This window comes from Podarcis muralis, chromosome 15, assembly GCF_964188315.1.
Source record: "Podarcis muralis chromosome 15, rPodMur119.hap1.1, whole genome shotgun sequence".
In the NCBI taxonomy this organism is placed as follows: Eukaryota; Metazoa; Chordata; class Lepidosauria; order Squamata; family Lacertidae; genus Podarcis; species Podarcis muralis.
In genome coordinates this window covers 30,925,504-30,939,197 of record NC_135669.1, presented here as the reverse complement: position 1 = coordinate 30,939,197, position 13,694 = coordinate 30,925,504, and the positions used below count along the sequence as shown (strand labels likewise).

General features: G+C 48.2%; 1 protein-coding gene across 4 annotated transcripts in view; it reads right to left on the bottom strand.

The window, feature by feature from the left end:
• Positions 1-13,694, bottom strand: part of TPST1 (tyrosylprotein sulfotransferase 1) — a 25,163-nt gene continuing 11,469 nt past the window's right edge. The window contains exons 1-7 of one of the 4 annotated variants that reach the window (XM_028707468.2): positions 12,935-13,183; positions 8,153-9,078; positions 3,872-4,070; positions 3,223-3,273; positions 2,799-2,862; positions 1,721-1,769; positions 1-619 (exon numbers count right to left, since the gene is read on the bottom strand). In XM_028707468.2, coding sequence (XP_028563301.1) covers positions 2,818-2,862; positions 3,223-3,273; positions 3,872-4,070; positions 8,153-8,997 — 1,140 coding nt within the window. In that variant the 5' untranslated portion in view covers positions 8,998-9,078; positions 12,935-13,183 and the 3' untranslated portion in view covers positions 1-619; positions 1,721-1,769; positions 2,799-2,817. Of the gene's footprint in view, positions 620-1,720; positions 1,770-2,798; positions 2,863-3,222; positions 3,274-3,871; positions 4,071-8,152; positions 9,079-12,934; positions 13,184-13,694 lie in introns of those variants that run through there. The other 3 variants (XM_028707470.2, XM_028707471.2, XM_028707473.2) reach the window with 3 other exon arrangements.

Sequence of the window (13,694 nt, the reverse complement as noted above, 5' to 3'; positions counted from 1 at the left end):
TTTGACATTCCAAATCTGTGTTTTGTTTTGTTTTTACAAAAACCCGCTCTGGTAAAAACTAAGGTGCAAGAACAAGAGAGAAAAGGCAGGCAGCCTAGGCATCTCCAAGCTCAGTCCAAACAATCTCTGCCCCTATGGCTTTCAGAGGAGCTGTGTAAATGGAGAAAGACAGTCCTGGATTTCCAGCAACGAGTCTTAAGAATTTGGCCATGGGATGAATTCACGGAGAACGTCTCCTGCACAAGCACGGTGGATATCAAATGGCATGTGTGCACAGCAAAGCACTTCTTCTGCTCGCTGTCCACTCGTTCTGAAGGGGTTTGCACAGACGAGATCTCCAGCTGCAGTGCACCCTCTTTGGTGCAGTGATCCTGGAATCACTCACTCAAAATAGCTCCAGCATTTCAGAGGGGCCGCTATGGAGTCAATGGCACGAGGACTAAGACACAGAGGGTTAACATGTGTGCACAACCCCCTTCCCCTCCCACAGATATACCCCCTTTTTAAAAAGCAAAACAAAAACCACAGGATGAAAAAAAAATTCTGAACAAACAGAACAGCTCAGCAGGTTCTTGACGAATCCACCCCAATGCTTTCCTCAAAAGGGCAGCTGACGTCCCTGGTCAAAAGAGGGAAAAAAAGATTTCAGCAAGTGCAACTCAAGGGCGGGCTACCTGCAGCAGCTCTGGGGCAGTGACTCATTCCTTTTTGCATGCAGAAGGTCCCAGGTTCCAATCCTTGGTATCTCCAAGTAGGGCAGGGAGAAGGACTCCTGCCAGAAACCCTGGTGAAACGCTGCCACTCCGTGTAGATAATACCACGGCTAGATTGTCCAATGGCCTGACTCAGTGTATGGCAGCTCCATATGTTAACACAACTCTGGGCTATTGACAGGAGCTTAGCATGCAAACACGTGCAACAAGCGCCTATGCTCAGTGACTCATGCAGCTGCCTATTGTGGCTGGTAGGGCAGAAGACAGGGAGCCAAACAGTAGGTGGCGCCAGAGCCAATGATAGCCAGAACCTACTAATTCTTTTTGTATATATCTAAATTAAAATCAATATACTAAAAATACACAAAAGCAGCACAGTATATCCATAAAAGTCTTCATATTGGGATGGTAGAGTACTTAAGACTGTTAGGAAAGCCTAATTTTAAGTTGTGCTGTAGAGAGGGAGTTCAGAGTGTCTGTATTTGTTAAAATCCCATTAAGCAGCACAGAATTTTTCAAGCTCCTCTGAGCCTTTGGCTTCACATAATCTATGAGTTACTTTTTTCAGCTAATGCTAAATGCCGCATATAGTTTCTAGAGTGGTTTAACAATCAATTCCTCTTCCAAGGGAACTCTGGGAACCGTAGATCCCAGGATACTTTGTGGAAAGCCGTGAGTTTAAAGTGGCATGATAGTGCTTTAATTGCATAGTGTGGATTTCAGTGGGTCTACTCAGAGTATAATGATCAGGAGACAGCTTTCCTCCCAAGAGGGACCCATCACATTCAACCACAACTTGCAAGGTTTTCACCCTCACTGGAGACAACGCACTAGACATTTACACTTATTACCATGCTCATCTCAAGAGTGCTTGTGGAGAACACAACCCAATGAGGGTGGGCTCAAAGCAGAAGGCAAGAATAAACCTTCCCCCCACCCCAGCCATATACTAATATACTGTGTGTTAACAAACAGAGGTTGAAAGACAGGATGTTCCCTTTTATTACCAATTAAGCACAATTAACTCCACCAGGACTTCTATTTCAGCACATCAGCCTAGAGAGAGAGAGAGATGGAAGGCACATTAATTTCACAAGTAAATACCAGCTGTCCATTAAAATCAATTATGCTTGTTAGTAAACAGGAAAAGGCAAAAGGCAAATACCAGTGAGGGGGTTGTCACCCCATAAAACTGACTGGTAACAATTCAATTATGCTTTTCACGCAGAATGAGTTTATGAAACTCACTGCCACAAAGTTTAGTGATGGCCAGCAATGTAAATAACAGGACAACAGAAATACATGGAAATGAGGAGGGGGGAGGGGGAAGTGGTCTATTGGTTGGTTGGGGTTTAGTTGACTAAATGGAACATCCTACTGCAGAGACAGTCTACCCCAGAAGAGCAGGTACTGGGGAACAATCAGTGCAAGAGCTCCTTATGAACCATCTTACTTAAAAGCAGACTGGAACAAAAAAGGTCTGTTAATAAGAGCATACAAAGGGCTCTGCCAGTTCTGTCTAGACCAGCATACTGTTTTGCCACAGTGCCTGTCTGGGGGCTGATGGGAGTTGTAGTCCAACAACAACATCTGGAGTGCCCCCATTTGCCAAAGGCTGCCGTAAATAATCATTATTTTTGGCTCCATAAGAGACAGGATTTGTTGAGTGAGAATATAGGGGGACAGATGAACTAAAAAGAGAGAGAGAGAGAGAGAGAGACTTTACTTAGATGCCAATTCTAATGAAAATACACAGCTTCTGCAACACTTTATTTTATGGGGGTGATGAGCACGCAAAGTCTGGAGCGGAGCAGAGCCAAGGCAGCATATGAAGCCAAACAGGGGCAGATCCTCTTCAGCTTCAGGTTAGAAACAGCCAGCCAAGGCAGGGAGGCCCAGAGGGACAGCAGAGACCAAAGGAACTACCTCCCTGTGTGCACCAAGCAGGTGAAACACAGAACACACACATACATGCATGTGAATGAAAGGAGCTGGGTGCGAGGAATTCCAGTGCCTGCAGCCAAAAATGGGGGGCGGGGGTCCGTGTTTGGGGAAACACAAGACAGACACCACACACTAGTATACTTTCACATCAGCTCCTCAATCATTTTATCTTGGCCTGGGGCTTCCTTTCTACAGTCTTCCGCAGCTGCAATGAGAAGAAAGGGCCACGGCTCATTTAAGGATGGAACAAAAACTCTCGCCTCGAGTTTGACCAAGGGGTTTTAAAAAAAGAGGAGTTCAGTTCACAGGAGAATAGTATTGTGTGTTATATTTCCAAAGGCAGGTTGGTAATCTGAACTGTAAACCTTTAAAAGAATTTGTACCCAAGCTTGCTTTTTCCTCTGCCCTCGTGTTGCTCCCCCCCCCCTCATGTGTCATGTATTTTTAAATTCTCCATTAGTTCAAACTCAATTAAGATGAAGAAAGGTCCTCCAAATGAGTTGATGGACAGGCCAAAAATATTTATGGTGCAACAGGCAAGACAAATGTTTCCAAGGCGCCTTACCTGTGGCACTCCTTTGAGAAAGTCAGGAAGTTGAAATTCTCCTTTGTAGACCTTCAAAGAAAACAAGCACGCTTTTAAACCTTTTTAAACACAAGTTTTGATTTAATTCAGAGCTGGTGCAGCGTTATAGTTAGATGTGGGTTCACAGCCCCACACAAGGCTGTGGAGTTCACTGAGCGACCTTGGCCCAGTCACTACCATATTGACTTTACGGGGTTTTTATGGAGCTAAAATGGAGGCTGGTGTAAGCTCCTTGGGAAATGAAATAATATATGTGTTTCTCTCAGGTACCTTTCAGACAGGATGAATGTGGCAACTTAACAAGGGGACAAAAACTATGACAAAGATGCTCAACTCAGATAACAAATATCAGCAGCGAAACAAAGCATCAAGCTAAAAAAAAAATCCAGAAACAGAAAGAATAAGCCTGTTTAAAGCCACTTGAAAAGCTTTAATAAATTTAAAGAAAAGACCGTAAAAATTGACAGAAGCACTTTCTCTTTTTTGAGGGGGGAGGGGAGTGTGGAAGACCATGAAGATACGTCAAATGCTAACTGTGTGCTCCTTGGGGCTTCAGTTTTGCCAACAGTGCAGTGTATCATTCTAGGTAAATAACAATATTGTAGTAACAATAAGCCTTGTCTGTTACCCTTCTAGTGTTTTCCAAAACTTTCTGATCCGGCTTCCCGTAGTTAGGGGGGTTGGCGTAGGGGTCGTAGCCAAGTTTCGCCAGCATCGGGGCAATCACAGGCATGTCGTGAAGGACGTCATCGGGAATCTTCCCCACCCATTTTGACAAAGCTTCCACATTCACTGGCTTGATTACTTGGTCGGTAGATCTTTCAACTCTGCAAAAGTAAGGAATTTTTGTTTTAAAAAATGATCACATTTAAAGCCAGTATGGTGCTGTGGTTAGTGTGTTGCACTAGGACCCAGGAGACCAGGGTTCAACCCCACCTCCACCTCCCAAATTTCGCCACGATGCTCAGCTGGGTGACCTTGGGCCACGCACTGCCTCTCAGCCTAACCTACCTCACAGGGGTATTGTGAGGGTTAAATGAGAGGGAGAACACCTGTACACCACCCTGTGCTCCTTGGAAGAAAAGGTGGAATATACACGCAATACATAAATGTATTTCCAGGTACAGTGGACGCTCGGGTTGCGAACGTGATCTGTACGGGATGCATGTTTGCAACCCGCAGTGTTCGCAACCCGTGTGTGCGCATGCGCGGGTTGCGATTCGGCACTTCTGCGTATGTGCGACCGCTGAAACCTGGAAGTAACCCATTCCGGTACGTCCGGGTTTCGGTGGTCCGCAACCTGAAAAAAGGCAACCTGAAGCGGCTGTAACCCGAGGTATGACTGTATTGATCAAAACACTGGATTTTATTTGCACACTTAAGAGAAGCCTGCTGGAAAAAAATACATCAAGACAGCTACAAAAATCCACAGCCACCCAGAGCCCATAGATTTGCTCTGTATATTCTGGAGAATATAGTGGCTTGGAAGCTTTCCCAAAGGTGCATAAGAAGAGCTGGATCAGGCCCATCTGGTCCACACCCTGTTCTCACAGTGGCCAACCAGGGCCTCAAAGGGAAGCCCACAAGCTGGACCTGAGCACAAGAGCCCTTTCTCCTCCTGCAGTTTCCAGCAGCTGACATTCAGAAGCCTCTGACAGCGAAGGCAGAACATAGACATCATGGCTAGCAGCCACTTATCACAGCTTTTCCCTCCATGAATTAGTTTAAACCACACACACTTTTCCAGGGCAGGGGAAGGCTCACACATCACAATTTCTTCTATGGGTGACTCAAGAGGCCAGAGATAAGCCCTGCAAAGAGGGAGAGCACAGCTAGGAGCAGGGGAATTTGGAAGGGGTTGGGGTTGCCTTCCTTTCCAAACACAGGAAACTGCCTTATTGGACCCATCCAGCTCAGTCGTGCCTACACGGACTGGCAGCATGGCTCCCCAGGGTTTAGACAGGGCTCCCTCCCAGCCCTGCCTAGAGGCACCACTGGGCTATATGGCTCTTCTCTCCCTCTCACTACCCAGCCAATGTCAGCTTTGGGAACTTGCATCTGCCAAGGTAAAGCACTGCTCCAGACAGAAACTCTGCCCTGAATTGCCAATCCTTGGATTTCACAGCAGATTAAAATAGAATCCCAGGCATTCTGATGCTCTTGGACACAGCGCTCCCTTAATGGATTGTCAATATGGTGCTACACTTTCACAGCAGCCCAGGCTGGGTGGGGGAACAAATGCAAAACTCAAAAAAGGAGGATGGGAGCAGAGTCTCTCTCCATCCCCATCCTAGAATGAGCGAGAGCAGGGGATGACTCTGGCCAGTAGGTTTCCTGGTAGCATCTGGTCAGTCTGATGTAGGAAGCAAGAGTTCTTCTTATAATAATAGATGAACAGACTGAAATCCAGACACCACACACCCCCATCGCCACATCCTAAGAGACGATAAGCCAGTGAAGAAACCAACACACACACACACACACACACACACACACACAAACGTTGCACATTCCTTCTTGCAGATTTGTGGGTTTTGCTTACAGTAATGAAAAGGAAACTTGGCCCAGATCCTCTCCGGGGAAAATGACACCTCTCCCCCCCCCCCTTTCAGAGGCTGCTGCAGACACAGATGTTTTCCATCAAGGAGAGGGCAAATGCCAGAATTTTTCAGCACTCAGCTATGGCAAGACTGCCTGCCAGCAGCCACGCTGGCGATGCCCCCAAGCCACAGAGAGTCCCGTGCTGATCTGCGCTGGTGCCAACCCTTTCCCTGTGAAAAGCCTCCCTTTGGACGCCCTTGCGCCGGCTTTCGAAGCAAGCTCGCGGGAGATAGGAAAAACACGCCCGGAAATTGCTAGAGGGCTGCGGAGTCACCCAGAGCGACAAATGCAAGCAGGCCTGGTTATCCAGAGGCCAGAAAACAGCTCAGGCTGGAACACGCCAGCAAAGGCCACTGAGCTCAAAGTAAATATTGTTTCGTAATGGGAGATGGACGGAATCATTAGAGAGAGAAGGGAGGAATGAACTGGGCTCCCTTTCCCCCCTTTTAACTCTTCCCCTGTTCTTCTACCCCAAAAGACACACACATATATTTTGCAAACTGTCTTAATGAGCTTGATTAGCCCATGGAAACTGCTTTTAAGTACCGCCGCAAGCCTCTTGATTGAGATCTGCGTCTCTGCAAGGCTGATCAAGGGAAGTTCCTCAAATGGCATTTTCCTCCCAGTCCTGCCAGCTCCCAGCTAAGATGAGAGGCACCCAAAGAGATCTATTTTTATCACATGCAGGTGGAAGAGCAGGAGAATGAGAATGCCCTGTCCATATGCAAAGGAGATGCCGCGCCACTGAGCCAACTGTGGTGTTCATGCATGGCTCCAAAACAGGCTGGAACCCTACAAAGAGAGGACCCTTCCACCTCTTCAAAGGTGAGATTTAGCAGCCTACAAGGGCTGCAGCCAGAGACAGTATCAAAGACAGCTTCGTGGTGAAGCATCCCAAGCCAAAAGAAGTTCCAAACCTTGGCCTGGAAGTCCTCACTGCTAGGGGGTGTGTCTCGAGAGTGCCAATCACAATCATCGGGGGGGGGCAGATTTCCAGCCCACGGGACCTCCAACCTTTACTAGAACCCCAGTGCCCACCACTCAGAACCAAGTATAATATCATTAACTCAGCCAGGCACACATGTGAAAAGCATTAGGGTTCGGGGTGCCTCTGAGCATACACCGAGCATGGGGATTTGTGATCAACGCCAGAACCAACCTCAAAAAGCCTTTCAGACAAGCCCATCTCAAAAGTCTTTCCCTGCCCTTTCAGACTACTACGGAAACCACATTTTAAGTTTCTTTTTCCTAATCAAATATGACTGAGGTAAAGCAGGGCGGGGTGGAGATTTATATAGGACATAAAATGGAATACTTACTTACTAAAGGTAAGCAAGATTAAAATGCTAATATTAGAACGAAACTATCTGCAGCAGCGGGGTGGGGAAGTTCAGGCCCAATAGCTGAATGCCCCCCGCCCCCTCAAAACTCTTCCCAGCAGGGGCAGATTTTAGGGCTGTGTGAATGAAGCACATGCACTAGGTGTTGCACGAAAGGAGCGCAGTCTCAACACATCTTATGTTCTGTTAGTGCTAGGAAAGAGTTTAGTTTAATAGTGGCTTATGAGGGAAATGGATGCATCTGTGTTAGAACTAGCTTGGTGGGATTCATAGCCTGGGTAGGGTTGCAAGTATTTCAGGAGTGTTAGCAATAACGATTCACCCCGGTGTGCAGACATTATAGCTACGATACACACAATACAGTGGATGGTCAGAGAGGCACGAGCTATGCATGTTCTTGAAGAATTATAAAAATGCATACTCGATTCTGACCAAACGACAGTGGTACCTCAGGTTACATACGCTTCAGGTTACAGACTCCGCTAACCCAGAAATAGTACCTCGGGTTAAGAACTTTGCTTCAGGATGAGAACAGAAATTGTGCTCCGGCGGCACGGCAGCAGCAGGAGGCCCCATTAGCTAAAGTGGTGCTTCAGGTTAAGAACAGTTTCAGGTTAAGAACAGACCTCCGGAACGAATTAAGTACGTAACCAGAGGTACCACTGTATACACTTCCAGAGTTAATGCTAAACACATTACGTCTGGTAAATGAGCCACCATAACCGCTAGAGGGCCATGAATATTTGTGTCCCGAGCTTTTTAGACTCATCTACCCACGTACTATCTGAAACCAGCATTGGTCGCCAGATGCGAAAATTTTGCCACCCCTATGTGGCCCACAGAAGATTCCCTCCAAGAAAAAGTGGCTCAAAGAGGACCCCTACCCCACCTTAAGATAATTTTCTCCCTACAAAGATTTTCTGGAAAACCCTCAAGGGATCCCCCATCCCAGGGAGGAACCAACTCACTTTGAGAGGGAGACACCTCCGGCTTTCCCAATCATTTCTTCGTGGTGCAAAACGGCAGGGTCCCACGGGATGTGGAGGAACTTGAGGAGCGTTTGTAGCCACCTCTCGGGGTGCAAGACAAGCTGCTCGTAATGGACCATCATGCAACGGTCCAAGCCAGCCTCCAAGCACTGGTTATACATGGTCTCTATGGCCCGATTCCACTTGGTCAAGCAGTCCCTGTAGCTGCTGAGGTCAAAGCCAGCGATGGTGACCTTCCTGGAGATCATGGAGTGGACGGAGGCCCGGCCGTCCCGCACCATCAAGACGAACTTGGCGTTGGGGAAGATCCGGGCGAGGTACGCCAGGGACTTGAGGGCAAAGGGGTCCTTATTGCACAGGTAGGGGGCTGGCTCCCCATGCTTCACAATGATCTCCAGCAAGAAGGCCCTCATAGCCGAATCCAAGACCTCGTCCGTGACGCCGGCCTCATCGAGCCGGATCTTCTCCTTGCTCGACCGAGCCCACATCTGCTTGACGGCCAGGATCCGGGGGATCACCCGCGTCTCTTCCCCACAGCGGATGTCCGGGTGAGCGTCCAGCATCGCCCGCATCAAGGTGGTGCCACTCCGTGGGACCCCTCCGATGAAGATCAAGGGCATGTCTTTGTGGTAGGCCAAGGTGGCATTCTCTGGCGAACCCAAACCAGCTCTCAGAGTGGCCCTGACCGGCTCCGGGCGGACTATCTGCCTGCGCTCCTCCATCTGGTGGTGGCACTCCATGGCATGCTGGCCCAGGTAGAAGACAGTCACTGAGCTCACCACCAGGCAAGCCAGCAGCAGGTTCTGCTTGAGTTTGCCAACCATCTTCGCGCAGAACGGTGCCTCACACGACTGAAGCAGATCGCTTGGGCCACGTCAACGATTCAGACCATGAAGAAGCTAAATCTGAAAGCGAAAGAAAGAAATTGCGGTCAGGACAATCTACATACAACCTCCTCCAGCCCATAACAACACACATTCATGGAGGACTATCAAAGGCTGTGTTCTGCCTCCGTGGCCAGAGGCAATAAGGCTTGTCTGTGCCAGCGTTCTTGTGCACGGGTCTCACTTGCAGGTTTCCCATTAAGGGCATCTGGTTGGCCACTGTGAGAACAGGATGCTGGCCTAGATGGGCCACTGGCCGGTGATCTAGCAGCCTCTTCTCATGGTCAAAATGACACACTTCTCAGAAACAGCAGCACCCAGGTTACGATACCGTCTGCCCCAGGAGCAAGGCAGTGTTCGAAATTAACAAGGCACATTTTTGCGTCTGGCACAGGTCCAATTGTGACCACAAGGGAGATCTCTGGGTGCCAGGTTGACGACTGGGGTAAGCAAAATGTCACTTAGGGAAGGATCTGAAATATTTTCTGTGAAACTTGAATTTGTTTTATTCTGCATGGTTTTAATGTGTTGTAAATAGCTTTGAAATTCATTCTTTAAAATATAAAGCGGTATAGAATTGAAATGAACAACAAAGATCAATGGAGAAAAAATGGCACCTAGACATTGTTGTGGCAACCATAACCAAGGTTTAAGGTGCCATTTGGCGATTAGATTATTGATCTGAGTTTCTAACACTGAAACAAGGGTGCTCCTTGGCACTTCAACATTTTGGGGCCATAGGCCCGTGAGACAAATTAGCCTAAGATTTAAAGGAGTTCATTTATATGTACAGATGCCTCTGGGGAATTAAGATGAAGGGCTGCCGTCACCAGCGCAGCCCATTGCAGGGTGCCCAGATGCTGTTTTAAGTCCCTGTTGCCATATAATAATAATATATATACAGTGGTACCTTGGGTTACATACGCTTCAGGTTACAGACTCCGCTAACCCAGAAATAGTACCTCGGGTTAAGAACTTTGCTTCAGGATGAGAACAGAAATCGTGCAGTGGCGGCACAGCGGCAGCAGGAGGCCCCATTAGCTAAAGTGGTGCTTCAGGTTAAGAACAGTTTCAGGTTAAGAATGGACCTCCAGAACGAATTATGTACTTAACCCGAGGTACCACTGTATTAGGGTCTGCCCCCCCTTGCTCTGCTGTTGTTCTTCATCCCCACCTCCCCCTCTTTTCTCTTCTTCCACTCCTGACCAAGCCCCTCACTTTATGCCTCTTCCACCCCCTCACCTGTCCCCACCCCCAGCTTGCTCCAGCAGCTGTTTGGTGCTGAACTGACTCATTTCCACAACAGCAGCAGGTGGAGAGGGAAACACAGGTTTGGACCTGCCTGCCAAGAAGCAGAGGCAGCCAAAAGCACCGCCAAGCCACCCCTCGAGGGACGGATGCCTCCAACAGCTGAGGTTTCGTTATTCTGACTATTTGGGCAAATTAATTCCATCTTGATTTCACAGCTGCTTTTGCTGGGTGAGGCCAAAGGCCCATCAACACGTTGCTCCCAGCGGTGGCAAGGCAGGTGTCTCTTTGTCCCCAAGTGCACTGTATGCAGAGGTACACCATCTCTGCACATGGAGGCTCCATTAGCTCAAAGAAATTCATGGGAGAGGGTCAGATATCCCTAGAGGACTACCTCTGAAGGACGCAGACTCTCTTTCATGGGAGGTTTTTAAGCAAAGGTTGGGTGGTCATCTGTCATGGATTCTCTGCCTAAGATTCCTGCATTGCAGGGGGTTGGACTAAATGGCCCTTAGGGTCCCTTTCCAACTTGACAATTCTAGGATACTATGTGTGGGAATAATGCACAGCGCCCATTCATGGAAAAACCATCTTTTTATTTAAAGCAAGCTGCTATTGTTTGTGGCTGCAAAGACTTATAAAAGGGGACCTGCATCAGCATATGGAGACAGAAAAGGCTATCAGCAGCTACGACAGGAAAGCAAGCTCCACATTCAGAGGCAGTCTACCTCTGAGTGCTGTTACTATGGGGGAATTACAGGCAAGAGCTGCTCCATTCACACCCCGCTTGTAGGCCTCCCCAAACCATCTGGTGGGTCACTGTGGGAGACTGGAAGGAGGACTAGATATAGTTTGGATCCAGCAGCAAAGAGGACTAGTGGGAAGAAAGGAAACACAAGAGAAGCTTGCTGGATCAGGTCAATGGTCCATCTAGTCAGCATCCTGTCTCACAGCAGCCAACTATGCCTGTGGGGAACCTGCAAGCAGGATTTGAGCACCAGAGCCCTATCCCCTCCTGCGGTGTGCAGCAACTGGTATTCAGAAGTGTTCCTGCCTCTGACCCGTGGAGGAACACAATAGCCGTGAATCCTCCATGAATTTGTCCTAGACTCACATATTCAAGGGACACTGGAGTGATTCTAGCAGAAAAGCCACTGCACATTTCTGCCACTCCACCCCCTAAATATCTCAAGTGTTTCTGGGTGGGTAACGAACCCAGAGGAAATTGAATTGGGAGGTGGTCTGGGTTCACGGGCAGAATATTAACGTCAGGAAATAAATTAATCATAGATGACTAACTCGAGATGATGGGGGGGGGGGACTAAATTGATTTGCAGCGGGAACTCTTGTGAAATGAATAAAGAGTAAATGAACTGAACTCTATTGGGATGATCCAATTTGGGTGGGCTGCTGCAGACTGACTGACTGAACGGCTCACCTGGGGCGAGCTTGGACAGGAAATTAGCCGGCTCATCTCCTGTGACATTTAAGTTTGTGTCTACAGACTCTTAATCTTTTATGCAACCCACCTGCTGCAGGGTGCCATGAGGCATAGTAAGAAAGATTATTTGGGACAGATGCCCTCTTGAAAGTAAGTGGATGAGATCTCCTGAAAGCTGTGTTAGGATTCTCTTCAAAGGGGCGTTCTAACCATGTTCAGAGGCCCACTTTTCAATCTTTTTAAATTTAAAATGCCCTGCTCAGAGATCCCCATATATGTCAGAATCAAGTTACAATCAATATAAAGACACAGTATATCCCAGCAGGTATAAAACACCCTTCATTTCCAACAGAAAGCTGATTAAAAATACAGCGAAGAACAGTTTCTCTGAGCATGTACAGGCCACTATACGCAGTTTTTTTATTTAAAAAAAAAACACCACAGGGTACGGAGTTATTGTACATGACCAGAAAGGTTTTCTATCTACATCTTAAACACCTCTAATAGAAACCATCCAGAAGATCAAAGACAAACAAATATCTGGTTTTTCTGGCTTAACAAACTTTCTGCTCAATTAATGAAACACAAATATGAATTATTTAGGTGGCAACTGAGTCATTCAAAATCCTCGGTGGCAACGCTGGCTGGCTGCTCTTCTCAAGAGGTTGGCATCTTTAAAAGAGCATTTTTAAAAACGCCTCCGAGCACATCCAGAGTACAGTTCCGACACACATACCGCTTCAGTCTTCTGCATAAAAGCAGATTAAAATAAAGCAGGTGGGGGAATTTTGTGCGTGGTCAGAAACTTTCTATTTCAACAAAAAGGGGGGAAAATCAATGTAAGGGCAAAGCACCTCTGAGCACGTGGGAGGCACCCTTTGTTGGGGAACAAGCCTACATACGAAGAAACAGGCTTGGTGGAATCTGTGCATGCTCAGAGACGCTCTCCCCCGATCCCCGTTTTTTGAAAAAGCAACAACGCAGAGTTTATAGAAAGCACGAGAAAGAAATAGTAAGAAGCATCAAGCCAGCACCCACGCAGGCAGAGAGGATGTCGTCTTCTCGGCTCTGCGGTCGGTTAAATGGGATCCGAGCTCCCGATTACCCGCCCCCGGGAGTTCAGGGATCAGCTGCATGCAAAACACAGGAAAGCCGCTGCGAAGCAAGGGGTGGGGGCTCCCACTTTACCTGTCGGGGGTCTCCTCGCGGGTCCCATCCTGTCCCCGCCGCTCCCGCTGCGCCTCCAAGCCTCACCAGGCTCCTAGTCAGCTCCGTCCGCTGCGGCGCTGCCATGGAAATCACAAGCCCTCCCAGGATTGGCCGTTGTGTCGCCGCGCCCCATTGGTGGCGCGAGGGGGTGATGGGCAGGAGGGCGGGGCTTCCTTTGGCTCCACCCCACCCCCAGATTCCTTCCAGCCTGGGCTTCCCCCATCACCACCCACGTGGGTCATCTGGACAGGCAGCTGGATCAGAGCGCACAGCTGGCGGGGGGAGAAACGCAGCTGGAAGGATGGGAGGGGGGGGGGTCTGGCCTAACGTGAAATATGGGCATCGTAACCCTAATAATAGTTGCATTGAGTACTGCTACTGTTCCCTACAACGTGGTTAAGGCATGCAGAAGCCTTGCAGATTAAAACGGGATGGAGCGATTCCCCCTATGAGGAAAGTTTAGGGGGTTTTTCGTTTAGAGAAAAGACGACTAAGATGATGCTTATAAAATGATGCTTGACACAGAAAGAGTGGGTAGAGAAAATGTTTTTTCTCCCTCTCATTACACTAGAATTTGTGGACACCCCATGAAGCTGATTGTTTGGAGATTCAGGACAGATGACAGAAAATACTTCTTCAGGCAGCTCATAGTTGAACTATGGAACTCTCTGCCACAGGAGGCAGTGATGATCATCAGCCTGGAGGGCTTAGATTAGAAAGAGGCGTAGACAAATCCATG